Consider the following 23,783-nt stretch of genomic DNA (forward strand, 5'->3'; position numbering starts at 1 on the left):
ATGCACTATTTACAGAAGGGAAGCAATATTGTTTTATAGTCAGCCTCGCTAGTGGAACAATGTGGCAGGTTTTCATCTCTTTGGCGTTTTTTTTTGTGTATACGAGTACAGGTTCATACTGTCAGGACAGTTGTACAGAAATGTGCATCAGCAGGACCGTTTCATTTAGGGTATGATGTACATACAGGCAGTTTCCACATATTTCTTCAATCAGGATGTTAGAGGCCTCAGCACGAAGGACTGAGTGCAAAGTCACAAGGGAAGTGATCTTTGAGTTGCTAGGATCCTGAGCCAGGATGTTCCTGGTGCCTTAACTGAACCTTTAAGTCAAAATGTTTGCCAACTAGAACTGCAGCAATAATTCTACTGCCAGGATGACCAGGGTTGTGGCTGAGATTAAATGTTTCCACCTGGCATGAGCTAGTTACATGGCCCAGGATGAGTTCTGCACCGCTGTACAGTGCAGTGAATCAAGGACAGCCATCTCGCTTCATGTTGTTGGGGCACAATCTTTCCAGTCCAGGGACTTCCTTTTACACATGCCAATAGCGGATGTAGAGTGCGTTACAAAGAAGAAGGCAGACATACAATATTCATTACAAGACACAATGTGATAGGATGAACATGTAATAATCCACAGGCAGACAATATCATATCTGGGTTAACAGTGAGGACCTCATCACACAAACTAACTGAAGCGTAGAGAGTGATACAAATTAATGCTAATAAGTGAGTTTGTAAATCTCGTTTTTTTCCACAGTGCTTTGGCACCACTGGGAGCCAGTTCAGGGATCTCAGAACTGAAGAGATGAGATTCCTCTTTTCTGTGTTAGGAGTAAGTCAGTCTAGTGCATTTGTGATAGCTTTTAGGGCTGGAAGCCTTAAATTGAGGGTGTCTGTGAGCAGAGCATTTCTGTAGTAAAGCCTGGAAGGACCAAACGACTTTAGTGTGGTCTCAAAACCTTTTGCTGGGACAAGGATTTTAATTGGCACAAAGTGCATAGTTACCATTGTGCATTTTTCTCTTTAGCCATGGATGTCAATCAGAGGTTGACAGAGATGAAAAAAAGCACAATACTGAGTTGTACTGCGTAAGCTCACAGGCTAACGTTAGCAAATATACTCTAAAAACTACAACGCCCAGATGCCTTAGCGTATCCAATGAAAGTCCAGGACTGGAAACATGGAGTTCCAATAACATGGAGGGAGGAGTTAACACCAAGCATGGAGTCATAAAAGCGAAGTCACTGACAATTTGACTGCATGGTGAGGATGGCTGGGCCCTCAGGCAGTGCAGCAGGGGAAAGCGGAGACTGGCGGTCCGGCCTGGTTTGCTCGCGACACTTACTCTCTGACAGCGAGCCCAGTTAAGTCCGTACACTGGTCTGAGTGCACCGCGGTCCAGAACTCAGTGACTCCACTCATGGCTGCACCAGACCACCGTTCTCTCACAGCGGCCTGACAGGTGAGGTCCGCTGCAAATCTTAGTCGGAATGCGCCGGCTGACGGGCGGCGCTGCACAGTGTGAGGTAAGATGTAGCTCAGGGCTCCCGGCTGTGCAAGCTGCAAATGTGGCCCCGCCCGTGCTCTAGTCAGGCTGTGTTGATTGGGCAAAGTAAACCCTGGCTGAGCCTCAGTTTCAATGTGACGAGGTGAGCTCAGTAACTTTGCCACTCCGCGCGATGTCGGAAACAATGTAGCCAGCCTAGACAGAGAAAGCTGTCTAGCCAGCCTCCAAGCCTGGCCCAGCAATGTGCACTGCCTGTAATACCAAACTGTCAAAGGTACTTAAGCGGCGCTTGGGCTGCTTGAAAGCGGAGGAGGCGCTCTAATGCCTGACAATGAATTTCAGTACGGTGATGCGTTCCAACACCTGAAGTGTGGTACTTTTCAGAGCTGTAGGTCCAACGTTTTGATTCCTGCCTGTCATTTTGCAATGCAACATTTATAGTGATAGGTCACATTGTTAAATATCCATTTGAAAAGGGTTGCAAAACAATGTATTTAATATTAATTAGATAGATCGCTATTTGCAGCCCCCTGAGATTGGGTACAATTTAAGAATGGAATTAGAAGCAAACATGATGGCTGCAATTTTTTTAAGCTTCCTATTTCTCTAAAAGGGATATGTTCTGCTTTAAAAAAATTCTAGTTTGGGAAAATACTCAGGGGAAGCATGTATTCATCCCCTGGCCCTTTGCCTTCTCTTCTAGCGTCCACATAACACAATACCCTTGTAACAGCTTACCCTTCACAAGTCAAATACGATCCCAACTCAAGTGTCAGCATTTCATCAATGGTTTACAACCCGCAACTATGATCACAAACTACTGATGTAGGTTATTGTGAACTGTATTTAGGAGACAATGCCCCTTTCATGCTGCCACCCAACTGCCGCTCGGAATGAGACACAGAACAGCTTATGATTTTGCAACAGCAAAAGGAATATATACTTCGGGCTCCTTGTCCTTTATTGCCCTGAAATAGTTCTGGTTACATCATAAACATTAAGGCCATAGGCAGAGAGGTTAGTTAATGTTACCAGAACTCCCAAGATGAGAATATACAATCTTAATACAACTGTACCCCCTTTAGGTATGTAGCATGTTAAATATATATTTTTGGAGTAGTTAGCCTTAAAGGGTATTTTTAGGTCTGGTGTTAGCCAAGATCTTTTGATTTTTCCCAAAATTTAAGTATAATATACTTGAAGGGGCTTTCAGCCAACTTTCTTCATCCATTGGTCTGTTGGTGTGTCATTGACATATTGCGTCGGCCACTGGATAACTGTGACTGCATTTTGCTCTTTGACAAGCAGCACATGCGCACAAAAGCTAGTTCCCTCTGTGACAATATTTTTTTTATTACTTATATGTTATGGGTACAGGCCACTTTCCATCTATCAATCAAAGATTTGTACAGCGCGACAAATCTCCCTCTTGAGGTTCTCAAGCTGTTGGAGTTGCTGCTTCTATCGTGGTGATCTATCACTCAGACAGCCAGGTCTTAAGGCCTTTCTTGAATTGCTGGAGCGATGGGGCGGTCCAAGGTTGTTCCAAGTGTTGGCTGCCAGGTGTGAGAAGGAGCATCCTCCGCTGTTGCTTCGGCAGAATGGTGGGGTGGGGGGGTGTCTCCGTGAGGAAGGAGGCGGATCATAGGTGTCTGGTTGATTTGTGGAAGTTCAAACGTTTGTTAATGTAGGCTTCTCCTTCATTGAGAAGAGCTTTGTATGCATGGGTCAACATCTTGAACTGGCATCTCTTCTGGATCAGGAGTCAGTGTACTTTCCTGAGGTGCAGGTGATGTGGGTATGTCTAGGGAGGTTGAGGATGAGACTGGCCACTGAGTTTTGTATTATCTGTAGTCTCTTTAGGATTTGTGCGGTGATTCCTACGTACAGTGTGTTCCCATAGTCCAGCCTGCTGGTGACGAGGGCCTGCTTGACGGTCCTTCTGGTGTTAACTGGGAGCCACCTGAAGATCTTGTGGAGCGTGCGTAGGGTTTCGAAGAAGGCAGATGAGATTGCATTTACCTCTTTCTTCATAGGAAGCTTGCTGTCCAAAATGATGCATAGGTTGCGGGCATGGTCGGTTGGGCGGGGTATGGGTATGGGGCGAGTTCAACAGGTAACCAAGCGTCGTTCCATGCAGAGGTGTTGTTCCAAAAGATGAGGACTTCCGTCTTGTCCGTGTTGGGCTTGAGAAAATTGTCCTTCGTCCTGTTGGGAGACTTTCAACATACATCTGTGGAAATTAGTTCTGATGGTGGTGGAGGTGTCTGACAGCGAAATGATAAGCTGGGTGTCGTTGGCGTAGGAGATGATGTTGAGTACGTGAGATCTTGCAGTGCTGGCCGGGGGTCATGTATAGGTGGAAGAGGGTGGGGCTGAGGGACGATCCTTGGGGGACACTGCACATCTTCTTGGGTTCCGAGGTGAACAGTGGGAGACTGATTCTCTGGGTTCTTACGGTGAGGTATGAGGAGATACATTTGAGGGAGTCTCCCTTGATTCCGATGTGCTGGAGTCTTCTGATCAGTATGTAATGAGAGACAGTGTTGAAGGCAGCTGACGGGTCCAGGAAGATGAAGGCTGCCACGGTTCATGAGAGTCCTGATGTCATTGATGGCTGCGACCAGGGCGGATCGTGATCCAGGAGGTTGTTGCATTCGAGGTGTTCGGTGAGTTGCCTGTTGATTGCCTTCTTGAAAACCTTCGCTGGGAAGGGGAGCAGGGAGATGGGACAATAACTCATTGGTTCTGCTGGGTTGGTGGATGGTTTCTTCAGGAGGGGGCCTCACTTCAGCGTGCTTCCAGTCCTCAGGAAAGGAGGCCGAGGTGATGGAGGCGTTTAGGACTTTCCTGAGGCTGTCACCAATCGTCTTTCTCCTGAGGATGAAGATGTGGTGGGGACAGGGGTGCGTGGGTGCACCTGTGAGAGGGCCCCAGTGGGTGATCAGGAGTTCAGGGTTTGTGTTCGTGGGTGTGAGCAGGCTGATGCTGTCTGTGGCAGTGATTTGGGGTTTGAAGTTTTCGTAGATGGCAGAGACCTTGATGTGAGAGAAGTCCGCCAATTCTTGGGAAGGGTGATGCTGTTCTCGTGGCTGCGGGGTTGGAGGACTCCTTTACAATGGTGAAGAGCTTCTTGCTACGGTTAGAGCTGGGTTCTATCTGGTCTGTTAGGGCGCTCTTCTTTGTTTCTTTCAGGCGGCGGTGATAGTGGTTGAGTGCTGTCTTGAAGGTGGAGTGGTCTCTTGTGTCTTTGATTGAGCGCCACTTCGTCTCTAGTTTCCAACAGTTGTGTTTGGAGGGTTTCAACTCCACAGTAACCCAGCTGGCTCTTCTGGCCGGTTCTATGGATCTGACTGGCTTATTGGGACAATTGTGTTGGTGCATTTAGTGATCCACTGGGAGACGTTCCTTTCAGCCTGTTCTGGGTTGGATGTTATGTCTGGGAGGTGAGAGTTGAGATTCTTGTTCCATTGATCTTCTGATATCTTTTTCAGTTTCTGAGCGTGGAGCAAATTGCCAGTGTTGGTAGGTCCTCAAATGGTGACGTGGACACTGTTATGATCGGTCCAAGTGAGATGGGAGCATGGTTGTACTTGACTCTGTTGCTGGACGTGAAAATGGGGTCAAGTGTCTGCCCTGCAATGTGGGTGGGGCGTTGAGAAGTTGCTTGAGGCCGATGTTGCTCATGCTTTCCAGGAGGTCGGTTGTGTTAGTGTCACTGGGGTCGTCAAGATGGAAGTTAAGATCTCCTAAGATGTACTGCTCGGAGTCGATGGCAATCGGGGTGATGAGGTCAGGTATGGCGTTGCAGAAGCTTGGGCTTGGTCCTAGTGGTCTGTAGGCGAGAGTACCTCTGATGGTGCTTTTTCCATCTGTGTGGAATTGAAAGTGTATATTTTCCATTATCGGAGTTGATTCGTCTGAGGAGGTCATGCAGTGGACGGTGTCCTTGTAGATGATGGCAGTTTCTCCGTGTTTGTTGGTTCATTCCCGATGTTTTATCTTGTAGCCTTTGTGGGTTCCAAAGAGATGTCTGGCCCAAAGGCGGGCTTCAGCAAGTTCTCTGTGAGGAAGATGACATCCAGAGTGAGGGATGAGACTGTGTCCCAGACTTCTGTGGCATGTCTGCAGAGCCATCATGTGTTGAGTAGGATGCACTGTAGTTCTACTGTGGCGGTCTCAGCCAGCGAGGTGGATGCGGTCATGTTTGCGGTGTCTCCGGCCTTGTTGGTTGCTCTGGTATTGCAGGACAAAAGGCAGTGTCAACAGGTGAAATATCCTACCGTTGATCGTGGAGATGCGATTCAGCAGTTGTTGCGTCGTCTGTGGTCTAGTGCTCGGAACTCTGAGGTGGAATATCTGTGAGTGGCAGGAGGGCCAGGGTTCCTGGCAATGGGCGCAGACAGGCGCAGATGGGCTTGGCTCTGGATTGGTTTTGGTGCGCCTGCTGCGTAGACACACCATGACCTCCACTAAGTAGGTCTTGGGTGGTGGGTTGGTCTCCGGGAATGGGAAAACAAATTCAGAAGGGAACGAGTGGGCAGCGAGGGGAGCAAAAAACTGAAATTCCAAGGGGCAAACAGTCCCAAAACTAACAAAATGAGGCAGCAATCACTGGCAGCAGAGGAGTGGACACAACGACCTGCTCCCATTCCATGATCTATCAGTTCCCGTCTTCCTGTCAATGTTGTTGTAAAATCCTTTTGGACTTAAGATCCCTTTTTCGTTTTGTTGCGTGTTCTTCTTCCTATTAAAAATGGAGATTGCTGTCTAGTATTTTCACAGTGTAAGGTATTTCCTCTCCATGATGAGAAGGTGTCATTGTTGATAAGGCTAAGCTAACATGTCTCTTCTGTATGTCCAGCTGCGGCGCTGCGGCACTCCTCCACAAGGTGTTCAGACTCTTGACTGACCTGTGTACCCTAGCTCCTCTCGTATATTTTCCCTTGGAGCTGGGATTACTGCTATGCTGTTTGCGACCTGGGAGGGTACCGCGCTTTATGTTGCTCCAGTCTACTATATTTTGTAGGGAAGGGTTTTCTTTTTTTCTTTCACAGTCCGACTTCTGTATCTGGTGGGTTGATTTTATATTGATGTATCAATGTACAGCTTGGTCACTGATGTTATCTCATCGCTTTTCTCATTGGGCATGTGCCTTCTATTTGCTTGGCCTCTTTTTTTCTTGTCGCTTTGTTTTCAATAAACAGACGTTACATAAAAAATCCTTTTGGAGAGTCCTTTGTTTGCTGTCTGACTGCTGGAATTTCACAGCTTAACAGATTTCGTCCATCTGAAACTGTTCTATATTAAGTTATCGAAGACAACAATATCATACATGTGAATCGATAAGCGAAAAAGTTTTCACAACATGTTTATTCACCAATGGTTCTTTAATAAACTTTGCTCAGGAAGAAAAACCAGCCTTCATGATGTTTAATTTTCTTTATTACCTCCATTCTTTCTTTTTTCCCCTATGCCTTTGATTCTTTCCTTCTCTCTTGCTTTGTTTCATTCGTTCTTTCCTTCTTTCTTTCATATACTTTATTATTTCTTCTTCCCTTTGTTCTTGCTTTCCTTTTTTGTTACATTCATTCTTTCCTGATTTCTTGTTTTCCTTTAATTCCTTCTTTTTTCTTTCATGCCTTCTTTGCTGATTTGCTTTTTTCTTGTGTTTCTTCCTTCTTGCTTTCTTTTTTCTTTCATTCCTTTTTTCTGTCTTTCTTGGCTTTTTTTCTTCTTCTTAATGTAATTCCTTCTTTTTTGCATTCATTCCTTCTTTCATCCCTTTCTTCTTGCTTCTCTTTCTTTCCTTTGTATTTGTCTTCCTTTGCCTCTCCCTCAGTCTTCCTTTTCCTCTGTTTGTCTTCCTACACTTTTCTTTTTTTGCCTTCCTTCTTTCTTTCTTTCCCTTCTTGCGTTTTCTTTCCTTCCTTTTTTCTTTAGTTATTTCTTGCCTTCCTTCTTTTTTTGCCTTCTTTGTCTATATTAGCCAAGACCGTTTAATAAAATTATGTGTATGACATAGCTACTCAGAAGTGCTTATAACCACACTTCATCCATTTGCCTGTGGTTGTGTCATTCACATTTTTCCCCAACCCACTCAAGCATGCAACAGGGGGCAATGCATCACTCCACTTCAGTTGGCTTCACTATGAGTCACGGCATGCCTCCCTTTCACAAGGAGCACATTCACACAAAAAGTAGCTCCCTTCAGTTAAGGTATGTATGGTAACGTGTGCTTTTTGAGACTCAAAAACATTTTTCCCTTTAATCAACGTTTCTGTTTTTTTTTTTTGACTGACAAACTCCTGGCAGCTTCCCAAACAAAGTTTTGCAAAAGCCATGACACACCAAACAAGAATTGCCGAAAGGCTGGCAGGTGACACCATCCCTAATGGCTTTGCAAATGTTTGTTTCAAATAGGGACATGTCCACTGACAACTGAAAGTGAAAAACTAGAGTTTACTGTACTGATTTGAGGTCTTTAGACACCAAAAGGTTTGTTGTGTTTATTTGCTGGTGCCCTGTGAAATATGGGTTTTAATGCCACTCCACTTTGTGCAAAGCGAAAGCTTGCCTATATTTTTTCATGAACAAATGAGCAATTATTTTTATGGTTCTTAATGTATTAAAATGTAGGAAGTTTTCTCTGTACATATATATGGAGTAGTTTCTTTTCTGTAACTCCAGTTCTGTAGTAGGGGTATCTCTGTGATAGTCATAATCTAGTGAATAGTCCCGCCCATGTGCGGGGACCCCGGAGCAATAAAAAAAATAAATCTCTTAAGGTGTCAAAACATGCAGACCTGCATCCACCTTTAAGAGATAATTTAATCTAAAGACAGATAATGCAGCCTATACCCACAGGCTACACTGTCCAGCACTTCAACTAGAATTCCACCAACATCCACAAACAGCACTGCCTGTCCAGCTTTTCTCCACAAGGTAAAAACACCCTGCCTCTCCCAGCAAAAGCCTCTGGAATGATAGAGAGGAAGCAATGGACAGACAAGCCCCATAGGCTGCCATTATGTGGCTCAGAACAGGATACTGTGCCTTTAAGAAAACTTTCCAGAACTTTCCCAGTATCCCAGAATGCACAGCAGGTCCCTTTTACTTTCAGTTCTTTTTGAAGGCGTAGCACGCCATACCTGTAGCATTCCTTACATGAATATTCATCTCTCCACCGGGGAGGAGGGCGGGCGCTTATGACTATCACAGACATACCCCTACTACAGAACTGGAGTTACAGAAAATAAACTACTCCTTCTGTAGTAGGGGATCTCTGTGTATAGTCATAATCTAGTGAATAGAATGGCAAGCCCATCCCCACATAACAACGGCGGTGGAGAACACACAAGACAAAACCACTACTGTGCGAACAAATTTCGCAGCGAAGCCTGCCCAACCTGAGCATCTGCCCTGGCATCTGTGTCCAGACAGTAATGCGCAGCAAAGGTATGGACCGACTTCCAAGTGGCCGCCTTGCAGATTTCCGCAATCGGAACATTACGCAGCAAAGCCGTCGTGGCAGCTTTGCCCCTGGTGGAATGAGCCTTAGGTTTACCCCCTAAGGTCTTATTAGCCTTTTGATAACACAATTGTATGCAGGACACAATCCACCTAGAAATGTGAATGTGAATGTGAATGTGAATGGGCTTTTGTAGAGCGCGCTTACACTCCAAGGAGCATCTTGGCGCTAGACTTCATGACTGCTTAGAGGTCGCGAGACCGGTCCTGACTGATCCATAATTCACAAACAATTGGTCTGACCTACGAATATCCTTGGTCTTATCCAGATAAAATTTCAACACCCTCCGAACATCCAGGGAATAGAGAGACCTTTCCGCTGGCGAAGAGGGATTCTGAAAGTACGTAGGCAAAGTTATGGTCTGGTTGACAAGAAAATCAGAGATAACCTTAGGAAGAAATTTAGGGTGAGTACGCATCACAACCTTAGCAGCATGAAATACAGTATAAGGTTCTTGACAACATAATGCCTGAAGTTCACTCACCCTGCGGGCTGATGTAATGGCCACTAGAAACGCCGCCTTCCAGGATAGGTGCTGCAATGAAGCCTTGTGAATGGGTTCAAAAGGCTCCTTCATCAGTCTGGACAGCACCACATTCAAGTCCCAGGAAGGGGAGGGAAGTCTGACAGGAGGAAACACTTTCTTCAAGCCTTCGAAAAAATCCTTGACCACAGGGATCTGAAAGAAGGAAGTCTGTGAAGGGCATTTCCTGTAAGCAGTCAAAGCAGCCAGATGAACCTTAATGGAATGGAAATTAAGGCCAGACTGCGCCAAATGTAAAAGATATGGAAGAACGACATCTTCCTTACATGTCGTAGGATCAAAATTCTTGGACTTACACCAGATACAGAACCTCTTCCACTTATAGGCATAGGACGTCCTATTGGAAGGCCGTTTAGACTCCTTCAGTATGTCCATACAATCTTCTGGTAGATTCAGATGGCCATATTGCACTATTTCAGGAGCCATGCCGCCAAACTCAAAGACGAGAGGTTGGGGTGCACCATCCGCCCCCCGAACTTCGTGAGAAGGTCCGGCCTGCACGGCAACCGTATGTGAGGAAGGAGAGACCGGTGAAGTAGGTCCGTGAACGACCACTGTCTGGGCCATTCCGGGGCGATCAGGATCATCCGCGCCCTGGACTGGGACAGCTTGATGAGCACTGCCGGAATCAGGGGAATGGGTGGAAAAGCGTACAGAAAGCTGTTCGACCAATCGATCCATAACGCATTCCCCAGCGTCCCCCGCTGGTAGTACCTGGATGCGAAGTCTCGGCATTTGCTGTTTTCGGCAGTGGCGAACAGATCTACGCCCGGAGTCCCCCACCTTGCGAAGACTTCTCCTAGTACTTCGTCGTTTATGACCCATTCGTGGTTTTCCTGAATCAGCCTGCTCAGTGCGTCCGCCTGAGCATTCTGTACCCCTGGCAGATGCGTGGCTGTAATCGTCAGTCCTCGGGCCAGAAGCCAGTGCCAGATCGCCTGCGCCTCCTGCGACAGAGTGCGCGATCTCGACCCCCCCTGCTTGTTGAGGTAATACATAGTGGTTGTATTGTCCGTCTGTATCAGCAGTGAGATGGTCTGGAAGGACGGAAGGAAGGCCTTCAGCGCCAGGAAGACAGCTCTTTATTTCCAGGAAATTGATGTGGTACGTCGATTCCAACGGGGACCACTCTCCCTGAATCTGCAATTCCCCGGAATGCGCTCCCCAGCCTTGGAGGGACGCATGCGTCACGACACTGTACGTGGGAATGTCCTTGTGGAAGGGAACCCCCCCTGAGGAGGTTCTCCGCCGAGCACCACCACTTCAGAGACTGAAGAGCATGTAGAGACAGCCGTATCTTGTCGTCCCAAGAACCAGTCCTCTGATCCCACTGATCCTCCAAGCACTCCTGCAGTGGTGTCATGTGCAGCCATGCGTGAGGCGTGAGGAAGATACATGAGGCCATCGATCCCAGCAGTGAAGACACCTTCCTCACGGTCGTCGATGGCGCAATCCTGAGTTCCTGGGCCTTCCGAAGGAGTGATAATCGTTTCTCCTCCGGAGACACGCTTGCTGACCGCGTATCGATGGAGGCTCCCAGGTACTGAATGCACTGGACCGGAGTCGGAACCGATTTGGACATGTTGACGTGTAACCCCAATTTGCGCAAAAGAACGCACGTCCACCGGAAGTGTTCTTCTGCTTCCGAGAAGGATGAGGCCTTGATCAGCCAATCGTCCAGGTACGGGTAGACAAACACCTTGTTCTTCCGCAGGTGTGCCGCCACCACCGCCATGCACTTCGAGAAGGTCCTGGGCGCGGACTTCAGCCCGAACGGCAGTACTGTGTATTGATAGTGATTGGCGCCGACTTGGAACCGCAGGAACTTCCTGTGCTTCCGAGCAATGGGCACATGGAAGTACGCATCCTGGAGATCTATGGCACAGAGCCAGTCTCCCCGTTGCAGCTGAGGGTAAATCTGATGCAACAATAGCATGCAAAACTTCTCTCTGCGAATCCATTTGTTTGCCTGTCGCAAATCCAGAATGAGCCTGAACTCGTACTTGTCCTTCTTGCGAACGAGGAAGAACCGAGAGTACAGACCTCTTCCCCTTTGAGACAGAGGTACCTCTTCTACCGCCTGTTTTCTCAACAAGATGTCTGCCTCCGCCTGGAGCTCTCGCAGCTGAAATTGAGAGCTTACCGGCGGAATCGCTGGAGGCGGGCTGATAAACCGAAGACTGTATCCATTGCAAACAATATTCAGCACCCACTTGTCCTGAGTAATTTTTCTCCACTCTGCCGGAAAAAATTGAATGCTTCCCCCCACTGGAGTGGGTAACGGTTGAGGGGGAAGTAGTCGCTCAGGGCCGAGCCCCGGCCGGGCCCTTGGTAGTGGTAGTAGCCTGCTGGCCCCCTCTACCCCTCTGGCGTTTCTGGAAGGGCTTCCGGAACTGCTGCTGTTGGTGCTGCTGCTGTCCCGAACCCTGCCCACGCTCTCTGCCCGTAGACCCGAACCGCCTCTGGAACGGGCGCTTCTTCTTCTCGGCCTTCTCCAACACGACAGCCGTCAGGGTCTCCGCCTCCGCCTTCATGCGGGCCATCTCATCATCCGCATGTTTTCCAAACAGGGTTTCCCCCGAGAAGGGCAGATTGGCTACTCTGTGTTGAGCCTCTGGCTTGAGCGACGTCAGGCGCAGCCAAGAGTGACACCTTTGATGGACACCACGACAGTAGGAGAGCGCCGCCAACAAGGAGACATCCGCTGCCGCACTGATGACCTGGTTCGAAACCAGCATGCCCTCTCGCACCGTTTCCAGGAAGTCCTCCTTCCTGTCCCGGGGCAGCAGGTCCGCATACTGTTGGAGGGACTCCCACAGGGCCCGGTCGTAACGTCCCAACAGCGCCCCCGCACTTGCCGCCTTCATGGTGGTAGACATGGTCCCACACACCTTCCTGCCCGCCGAGTCCAGCCAGCGGCTTTCCTTGTCTGGCGGGACCGTCGATGAAGGTGCAGTCGCATGCTGCTTCCTCGCTGCCGTCACGATGACAAAGTCCGGCTTCGGGTCCATCCGTAAAAAAGCAGGGTCCGAGTCCGGGGCCCGATACTTTTTCATGAGCCGCGAGGGAGCGGATTTCGTCACCGCGGGGGTGAGGAACAACTCCAACGCGGGTTCCACCAGTCCCGGCACTAGAGGTAGCAGGGGGCGAGAAAGGTGTCTTTTGTGTAGAGTCTCGAATATCACGGACGTCGTGGGTGTCGGTACCGTCACCGTGATGCCCAACTTGGCTGCCCCCCTCAGCAGCACCTCCAGGAAGGAGTCAGATCATCCACCGGAGACACCCTAGTCCCCGGTGAGTCCGACAGCGTCGGTGAGAAATCCCTGGCTGAGGACCTTGTGCGCGACCTGGACCTGTGCCTCCTATGGCGTCGTCCCGATGTCGACGACGACGACCGTCCACGACTCCGCGACCTTCTCCTCCTGAAGGAGCGGGAGCGCGACCTCCTCGGCTTTGGCCTGTCCGCCGGTCTAGCCGGTCCCGGCGACCGTGGGTGTTACGGCTTCGGCGTCCCCTGCTGTGGAGTCGGATACCTGGGCAGGGAGACCGACCGTGGCGGAACCGCAGGCGGCCCCAACGGCGTGCGAGGTGGTCTAGGCGGCGGTGGGGGCGGTGACACCGGCGGCAGTGGTGGAGGCGGTGGTGGTGTTGGCGGTGGCGGTGGTGATGGAGGAGGAGGAGTCGGTGGCGAGGCGGTGGTGGCAGAGGTGGAGGAGGCGGAGGTGTATACACCACGGAGTACACCGATCCCGGCGACTCCGTTCCTCTCTTACTCCTGGCGTCAGGGCTCCCCCTGCGCCGTCTCGACGTCGACCTCCTCGACGTCTACCTCCTCGACGTCGACCTCCTCGACGGCAAACTCCTCGACGGCAAACTCCTCGACGGCAAACTCCTCCGTGACGTCTTCCTTCGTGACGTCGATGACGTCGACGGCGACCGCCGCCTCGACGCCGGGTGCCGGCTGGCTCGCGACGTCGAGGAGCCCCTCGACGGCGACCTTCTTCTCTTCGCCGATGGCGATCGGCGACCTCCCCTCGACGGCGAGCGCCGACGCCGGGTCCGATCCGGACGCCGATGGCTTGATGGCGACGTCGACGGCGTCGTGGCAGACGATGGCGATGTCGTCGACGGCGGTCTGTTCAGCTCCTTCGATGTCGATCGTCGACGCCGCTTCCCCACAGAGCCCTGGGGAGATGGCGAACAGACTGTAGTCATCCCCCTCGACGCCGCCGTCGACGGGGAGTGGGGACGCTTGCTGGTCTTCCCGCCCCTGGGGAGCCCCCCAGAGGCCTCAGCATGGGCAGAATCTGCCCCTCCAGACCCACCTCGTGCCTTCAGTCTTCTGTCCTCCAGTACCTGGAGCCTGATTTTCATCCTCTCTCTCAGGGTCCTGGCTGAAAATGAGCAGCAAATCTCGCACTCCTCTGGCACGTGGGACTGGGGAAGGCAGACAATGCACACCCTGTGTGGGTCTGACTTAGCCTTTTTCCTTTCACAATCAGGACACTTGTCAAACAAGCCAGGCATGCTGACAACACCAGAAGGAAAGGACTTTACTAACTACTATTACTTGAAAAGTAACCAATAAACCCTTGAAAAGGGAGAGCTCAATGCTCCAGGGTCCTGCTAGCAGGAGCCGGAAAAAAGAACTGAAAGTAAAAGGGACCTGCTGTGCATTCTGGGATACTGGGAAAGTTCTGGAAAGTTTTCTTAAAGGCACAGTATCCTGTTCTGAGCCACATAATGACAGCCTATGGGGCTTGTCTGTCCATTCCTTCCTCTCTATCATTCCAGAGGCTTTTGCTGGGAGAGGCAGGGTGTTTTTTCCCTTGTGGAGAAAAGCTGGACAGGCAGTGCTGTTTGTGGATGTTGGTGGAATTCTAGTTGAAGTACTGGACAGTGTAGCCTGTGGGTATAGGCTGCATTATCTGTCTTTGGATTAAATTCTCTCTTAAAGGTGGATGCAGGTCTGCATGTTTTGACACCTTAAGAGATTATTTTTTTTATTGCTCTGGGGTCCCCGCACATGGGCGGGACTATTCACTAGATTATGACTATACACAGAGATCCCCTACTACAGAAGTGTGTTTTTTATTAATCAAACTTCAGTGGTTTGGAAACCCACATTTCATTGAGAAATTAAATATGGAAAATATTAAATGATTCCTTGCGAAATATGGATTTCACCATCAAAATTACAGAGCTGTGTCATTATTGAGGCTACTAGGATTAAGCGTCATGAAGGACCAAATTATGTAGCATGATTATCAAGAATTATGAAATGCAAATTATGCGCTGGTGGAATTATCATCATCCATTGAGTAAAAAACGATTTGGGGTAAAATCTGCTAATTGTGTGGCAACACAGAAAGGCATTCATCCAATGGGCTTCAACATTCTTTTATCAACAATTTAAGCATGAAATGTAAAAAAACATAACATTCTAGTTTGTGCCCATTGTTAGCTAAACTTTGAAATAAACAGCTATTTCTCGTTAACTGCCCCACAATAATCTATAAAAAATATTTTAAAACAGATAATGGGTGACATGTAATATGGTCCTATATTGCCATCTCATGCTTCTGGTGATATTTACCACTCCGCATTCAGCTCTTGGTTCAGGATGTCATCAGAACACTTGAGAGCAATACAGGGACATATTACAAAATTACAAGCTGTGTATAATCCTTCTCTAATTTTTTAAGCATGTAAAACAGATTAGATTGTATTTACTCGTGAACAAATCTCTGCTTCCTTTCTCAGGATTACATCTTTCTTTGCTGTGTGTATATTATTAAGTACTTTTATGGGTTCTGCATTTATATTAGTAATGCATGCTGTGCTTTCTTGATCATATACTTATTGGGCGTGATCGTCTGTTGATAGAACATGCATTCCTATTATTTTTCTAGTATTTTCCATCAAAGGTGATCTTTAATGGTTTTGTTGAAATTCACCTGTATTGAGTTCTATGCTCTTTGTTCCCCGGTCTATTTACAACATGTGAACGCTTCTCTTCTTGCAATGATACTCAAAAGGTCGAACAAGGTCAAACACAGTGAAGGAAACTATGCTTCTGAACCATGTGCCTCCCTTCAGCATCTTAACTGCTGATAGAACAGTGTGACAACATTTTGACTGCCCTGTGGTTTAAAAGATGGTAGGATTAGTCATTGGGAATCGAAGTAGATTTTGTACTAAGAGTAATTTTACATGAGCATTTCTAACTCGTCTAAAGATTCCAACAAATAGAAAGATTACAGGTGCTACTGTGAACATGGATCAACAAATGCACTTGAAGCATGGTCTTTCAAACGAGTGCGCTGGTCTTGAAACAAGTGCCCACTGTGTTGGGACTGCAGAAGGTGTGTGTAGGTAACCTATATGGTGGTCATACAGATGAGACTAACTGGTATATTTCTTGGGAAAGTGAATAGAACATTTATTGAGTTAACATATATGGCTATCAGAAGAGGTCGCTCTGATGACCTACTGGAATACCATCCTGAATTCCAGGACTCTATGCAGAGGGAAGCCTAGATGCATCGAAGTCTGCCTGCCAAGGGAATTATTCCTACAGATTTTTTTTATTCATTTATAGAGTTTTATATAGCGCGAACATGACCCATGGGTATCAGAGAGCTTTACAGTTACATGAGGTAAATCGTTTAGAATACAACGGGTATAGCAAAGGTAATATACATATGGTTCTGGTACGTGCCTTTCGTATTAGTTTCAACAGTAAGAAGATTAGGATCGGTTTGGTGTACAAAAGGTATAACAGTAGTATTATACATATGATTCCGATGTGTACCTTTCGTATCTTTTACATCAATATTACAAATAAGATCCATTCATTGTAGTAATGTACAGTCTAAGGTGGCTTCGCAGCTAACTGGTGAGTTTATCCTTACATTCATTATTGACCTGTTGAGGTAAACACCTACATCAGATCTAGTTGGCACCACTCTTTGGGTTGTTTTGGTGTCTTTATGATCTTTCTTGTGCACGGTGCATCCATATCTGACAGGACTATGCAGCATCTGGCAATTAACCACGATGCAGATGATGATCAATCATTGTTTAGGGTAGGAACTTGCTCATTAGGAAGGTCTTTGCTTCCCTCTTCAAGGTTGACGTGTTTGGAATTTTTCTAATGTTTGGAAGGAGTGAATTCCAGATTCTGGGGCCGCTCCGGAGAATGCTCTGTCATACGTTTTCTTCTTCTGAAAGATGAGGTTTCAGCAACAGGTCTCTGGCATTCCGGGATGGCCTGCTTCCACTGGATAGCTCAATTTTCTGGGATAAGTACATTGGCGTTTTGTAGTGGAGCGCTTTGTGGGTAATACATGCCAGTTTAAGTAGAATTCGGGCGTCATATGGTAGCCAGCCTTCAGGTGTGGGGAAATATGGTCATATTTTCTTGAACCTGTAATGAGTCTTGCGACCGCATTGAGACAGGCTTTTAGTGGTGCTGTGGAGATTTTAGGTAGACCTGTTAATGTTGTACACCCATATTCAATCCTTGATATGACTAAGGACTGAACTGCCAATTTGAGGTCCGACGTAGTAATGAGTGGTTTCATTTTTCTAAGATAGTTCAGATAACAAAGAGCATAGCCAAACTGCTGATGTCATTTAGTCAATTTAAATAAACTTCTTGAGATCTTATAATTACAATGTGATTAAGCCAGCCTTCAACATGAACCCTGAGTAGAAAGTTGGAAGTCACCTATCTGGTGGATAAGAGAATCTTTGTATATTTTATGGTTGAAAAAAGCAGCTTGTTCGGTTCTTATGAAATGCACCATATGGCTATATCGACTGTAGCTCACTCACTTTTGACACTGAGATATTTCTGCGTGCCTTCATCACAGCCAAATCTACACCCTTCACCTATGACGACAAGATAAAAGAAATTATACCATGGTCAGGAAGGAGAGACATTAATCCTTCTCTTCTGTGTTGTATGATAAAAACAAAACGGATTTATTGGCCACTGTAACTTGATGCAGCGCTTAGTAGCTGCCTACACATCTTGTTAGTTGTCAACTTGTAGGTTTGTTTGGTTGAATGCTTGAGTCTCAGCGGCCAAGTTAAGAGTATACTTTGGGAGGAAAGAAAGGTAATCTGTTCCTCCCAAGGCAGGGCCGAGATTCTCACCCTGAGGTATACTGAAACCTGTGTCAGGCAATATCAGGACTATCTCACAAGGGATGCTGGACTTGGACTTGGACATGACATTAAGAATGACTAGAAGCAAGAATGAGTGGAGTAGGAAACACAAAGGAATCTTGACAATCTATTCAGAGGAACTAAATCAACAAAGTTAATGCATGTCTGGCAGAAATAGCATACTTGCACCATTTAAAGGAGGACAACTTCCTTTAGTCCCTTCTCAAGATCATAAAATAGAAATCATTCAACGGGGATGTAGACCTGCCCAGAAAAAAGCTGCTATTTTGCATGTTGGTACTGATTCTGGCAAAAAAAGGCATTGCACTGGGCTGGGGGTCTTCTGCATTACCCACGAGAGACCAATGGATTGATGGAATGGATGTCTGTATGAGGGTGCAGAAGGTTGACGATGAAGCTACGGGGAGTCCGCGTAAGGTTGATCGGGTCTGGGGCACGTGGAGAATTTATCATGGCCTTACAGTGACCACACCGCAGGGCTCCAGTCAGGGGGATCCAACGGGGACGTTCTAATCAAGACTAAGTGGTTCTCCCCCCCCCAGGTTGACTGGAATACTGTGCGGAGGGTGGCCTTTGCTCTAGTTGCGTCAGGTGGGGGAGGCCCATCCCGTCTTGTTTGGGCTTGTTGAGAAGTTCAGAGGGGCTGGGGCTGGCTCCCTGGGCCTCTTACCCTACTGTTATTCTTGTGTTCTATGGTATCCTGTCATGACTACACGCATTCTGTTTATGACTCACACTATTTGTTCTATATCTGAAAATGGTAATAAAAATATATTCATTGAAAAAAAAAAATAGAAAGCATTAATAATTCTCTCTCTAATTTTCATGCTAAAATATAAGCAGTACAACCACTTTATAAACAGAATCTTTTGTATCTCACTTGCGGCTCTCCTCTGCAACTTCAGACATTTCTGGTCATTAATAACTTGCACAGACAACTAAAGCATTTTAGCTAGTCCATTACATGCCAATTGTAAAACCGTATAGTTACACAGCGGTTCGAATATTGCAGTACCTTGAATATATGTGCTTTAAGAATATGATGACCCAGCTCCATGGTTTGTTGGCGATTCAGCTTTCCTTCTTGCCGAGAAAACATGAATGCAAGCAGCGCATGCCCACTCCTAGACAAAAGAAGAAAAAAAAAACAGTATTGTGGTTTTATTCTGATTATGAAAACATAAGGTTGCTTTAATTAAATGCATGTATTCAATAGTTAGTAATACCAGTACAATTTCTGTCCTACACACCATTGAAGAAATTACAAATTAAATTTTAATCTCATCTACAGTATAAATCAATTATTAATAAAGGGCAAATTAATACACAATTTAAATGCATAATCAATTTGTAGGGTAGGTCATTCTCACTTTTACTTGTCCACTTTACAAGCCAATACTGCAAAAAGTATTCCAATGCCACCGAAACGCACAGTAAAAAGACAAACCCACTACCGGGCATGGACTGCCTCAAGCTCAGGACAATGTGCAAGAAGCAATGTATTGAAGTGCCACTGAGACTTCAATAAGTAGAACCACGACTGCTTAGTAGGGTTTGAACCACAAAATATTTACAAACTTTACCTTAATATAAAAGTGTGTATTGGCATTGGTATATATATATATATATATATATATATATATATATATATATATATATATATATATATATATATATATATATATATATATATATATATATATATATATATATATTCACTGAAAAACACATCTTCTCACACCCTAATATAACCTTTGATACACCGACTCAAAATTTCAGACGGCCATTCTCAAAACCATAGATACTCCAATACCAATAACTACATACACACTCATTGACTCTTAGGTCTACACACACATCCACTCACTCACCTGTAGAGTCACTCATACTTAGTCACTCGGTACAGGACTATCATATGCATTTATACACCAATATAGACACTCAGACACCTCCAATCATCCATAGACATACTCACACACCTAGTCAATCAAGCAAATAATTAATCACACTCCAATTTACTCACCTATACAGTTATACACACACAAGTTCACGTACTCATACAAATACTACCACATTCTTACGCCCTTATACAATTACTGATACAAGCACACACTCATCCATACAGCCACTCTCACAATCACACTCTCACATAACACACATATACCCTGCCTTTCACATATGTAGTTACTCACGCATGTACCACTGAGATAGACATTCAATCACTAACACACCCATCACAGATGCACTCTTAAAACCATGCACCCATAGAATCACCCACTCACACATCTATGCACAGTTACACACACCCTACCCACACAAACACTCAGGCACCCATACAGATACTCAGACAACCAATCAATAACCCATATAGACACTCATATAGCTATTCACAAAACCATGCAGCCACTTATGCACCAACAGACAGACAGATACAGACATTCACACAGTTTAGTCACTAGTCTGCAGTAAGATACATGTAATGACTCACTTGTAGAGTCAGTCACACACCCAGAAAATCATCCATTTACACACTTATACACCCACTCATTCTTCCATAGGTCTTTCCCTATATATATTAAACATATTAAAACTCTACAGAAACACACTCATTGGATGACGTCATCAGTGATGTCATTTCAGATGTCATCAGTGATGTCACTGACCATGTCATGAGTGATGTAATATGTGACGTCATCAGCAGTACATTGCGGGGGCGCGCAAGTTATAGTTAGCTGAACTAACTATAACGGGGGAATTTCTAGGGTTTTGTATGAGGGAAATGTCCAGCTAACTATAACACCCCTGAAACCTATGGTTTTTTCAGTGAATTTCTAAGGTTTTTTTAAATGCCAATTCCTAACTATAACGTGCATAAAACTTATGGTTTTTTTCTGTGAATTTCAAAGGTTTTTTAAATGCTAATTCCTATCTATAATTTATCTCTAAAGCTATGATGTTTAATGATTTTCATTGAATTTCTAAATTTTTCAATTTCAGTGTGTCAATTCCTTTAATTATGTTTTTGAAAAATACTTTTTCACCTTTTTTTAAACTTATTTTTTCAATTCTTTTAAAAATTAAAAAACTTGTTTTTATTGGGTTTTTAAAAAAAAGTGTTAATGTTTTAAAATATAGTTTTATATTTTTTTAAATATTTTTTAAACTATATTTTCAAAAGTTTATTTTTGATTTTTTTTCTTTCCATTTTTTTGGGATCCGCGCACCCAACGCGCTAGGAACCGCGCACCCTGCACGCATTTCGCCGTTTAAAAAAACAAACAAAAAGGGGCCCCAAAGGGATCCTTCTTTGACTCCCTAAGCAACACTAGAGGGTCAGAGTATTTCTACCCTGCCCCCTTTATATGTTTTAAACACTTATTCCCCTTACTTCTTCTGCCTTGCTTCTACCGAGGCGCAAAATGGCTGCCAACAGTTCCTGGTTTCGAATGTAGGCATACACTTGACAGCCAATTAGCATTCAGCGCGTGATCGGGAGGGTGCGCGCTCGGTTCGGGGAGGGTGCGCTTAGGGTGCGCGGATCATCCGAGGCCATAGATATAGCTATTTTTTTTACTCTAATTTTCTCAGGAACTACTGAACGGATTTACACCATTTATGCAAAAGGCACGAGTCTGAACTGAGGACTACCTCTTTGCCAAATTTGGTGTAATTCCGTTCAGCAGTTCGGGCTGTAGCTGCGTCAACAGGTCCTATGAGCAGACCGGAGCTGGCCAAAAGTTTGGAAAATTTCACGAAGATTCGTCAACCGGCGCCAGACTTATTGGGAATAGAATGTTGCGGATTTCCTATGGAAAATAGGTCCTAACTATAACTACCTAATAATAGGTAAATATATATATATATATATATATATATATATATATATATATATAAATATATATAAAACAAGCTGGGGAGTAAATTATCGATGAGGAATGGAGATACCTAAAGATTTGCAGATTAAGCTTATATTTACTTTTTTCCAAAACACATTAACCATTTGAGGCTCTATGAGATTAAGTGATTTGCTCAAAATCACACCAATTCTGGTAAAGTGTCAAAGCTGGGATCAGAAGCTGGGCTCCAGTTTGCAAGCATGACTGTTTAGCCACTAAATCATATCTCCTCAAGTACATTACCATCCATTTTTCACCCTCTTCTGCTGTGCCATCTATTATTATGGATTCGACTCAAACACATTTAACAATGTCACCCAACAATCTCACATACATTGGACGATAGTTGCTCCGGCAATAACAGCATCAATATTAATCACTATGTCAATTTACCAATGCCTTCACTGGCAGATCATGAATCAGGCATGATACAGACATCAAAGGACTTCTACAAATTTGCTCAACAGATTATTTAGCTAGCTTTGTCCTCTAATTGTGATCCAATAAAAAAAAAAATTGAGGATGGTTGGAATTAGAAACAAAGGGATAACTATTCATCCTCTATTTTGACTGTGGCTTTTACTGAAGAGGGAAAGCTGAACTTTGTCCTCAACTGGGTAAAGCAATAGAGGCATCTTCGGCTGGATAGAGCATATGCACAAACATATTTGGATTTGTAAGGCATGTGGAAGAAAACTGCTATATTTGGCAATAACTGGAGGCGTGGCTAGCGAGCCAAACATGGTGGACACGTGACTGCTTCGCTCCGCTTTGGCCCACACAATTATCCTGTGCAATCGGCTCATCGTGGGCCCATCCGACCCCAGAACTGAACTGCCCTGCCTTGCATTGTGCTGTCCCAGACTATGCAGCTCTCTTATCTGGAGATGGATTGGAGGCGGCACAAGAGGGACTCAGTGCGCCAAGGTCACTGGGCCCACGCCGCTGCTGGGGGGAGAGGCACTGCTGACCGCTGGATCAGGGCACAGTCGGCGCTCTGCAGCAGCTGAATGCGGTAACACTTGGCAGTTGCCTGGAAGGCTTTTAGAACACTGGCAAAACTCATCCCCCCTTCAGGGGCCAGAGGCGCTTGCCTGCTCCTGGTTCAGCAGCAGCACTCCAGCCCGACTTGGAAGTGGCATAGCCGACCCTGGCAGCGGAGGGGGAGATCACCATGTACCTGTTGCAGGACCTTAAGCGGTAAGTGCTATGTCTCTGCGGGGGCCGGCCCCCTTTCGACTCCTTACGACCCCTTGGAGGGAATGGGGGTTGTGAGCGCACACTCTCACACCTGGTACATTCATAGCAGCTATACAGCTGGCGGCTGTGACTTCCCTTGACCTGCAGGGCGGGACTAACAGCACGTCCACAACTCTTCATCCACATGGGCCTAGTTTGTGGGATCCCCTCTGCCTCAAGCAACTGCCACAGCTTCTCCTCAGGACCTCTGTGACCTATGCCCTGCGATCGCCTCTGGGCCCAGTCAGACTTTTATGCCCCATTACTCCTGTAGACTGTGTCAGCGAGAAAATATATCTGAAGGCCTAGCGGACTGGCCAGGGAAGCGAGGCTAGGCCCGGAAGGGAAAGCCCTGGCCGCCCACTGAATCCAAGAACCGTGGTGAGCTCATTCCTGTGTGTTGTGCCTGATATCAGTAGAACCTGTCATGCAATCACTGCTCACCTTTTTCAGTGACTGAGTTGACTGTATTGTCTGCAAGGGGGTAAAACCTGTTGCACCTGAGGGCCAACTGTGCACATTCACGGACTATACACAGATAGGCGAATAGCGGGCACTATGCCGCTCCTTTGATTTTGATCTTGTACTGCTGTACTGGAGCCGCCCACTTGGATAATGACTCTAGACTTGATAAGGTCCACTCCTCTACGGTGCATCATGGCATAGGTACGGAGAAGATTCAGTGGGTCCCCCTCCAGGCAGGGAACCTAGACAGGGCACCTGCTGGGTCCCGGGGTGGCCCTGATGACCTTTCTGATCAAATGGAATCAACCCTACTCCTGTGTTGAGGGAGTGTTGGGGCCATCACCATCGGTGCAACTCACATGGTACAGAGCCGCAAGGTCGGTAGTTGCTCCCTGGGAGCCT

General features: G+C 46.3%; 1 protein-coding gene across 5 annotated transcripts in view; it reads right to left on the minus strand.

The window, feature by feature from the left end:
- TANC1 (tetratricopeptide repeat, ankyrin repeat and coiled-coil containing 1) overlaps positions 1–23,783 on the minus strand; it is a 740,414-nt gene that overhangs the window by 146,488 nt on the left and 570,143 nt on the right. For 3 of the 5 annotated variants that reach the window (XM_085645502.1, XM_085645501.1, XM_085645499.1), the window contains 2 exons: positions 18,797–18,905; positions 17,425–17,481 (listed from right to left, as the gene is read on the minus strand). In XM_085645502.1, the coding sequence (XP_085501628.1) occupies positions 17,425–17,481; positions 18,797–18,905 (166 nt within the window). The remainder of the gene's footprint in view (positions 1–17,424; positions 17,482–18,796; positions 18,906–23,783) is intronic. The other 2 variants (XM_085645503.1, XM_085645500.1) reach the window with 1 other exon arrangement.

The sequence above is a fragment of the Triturus cristatus genome, chromosome 3_1 (assembly GCF_964204655.1).
Source record: "Triturus cristatus chromosome 3_1, aTriCri1.1, whole genome shotgun sequence".
Taxonomy (NCBI): domain Eukaryota; kingdom Metazoa; phylum Chordata; class Amphibia; order Caudata; family Salamandridae; genus Triturus; species Triturus cristatus.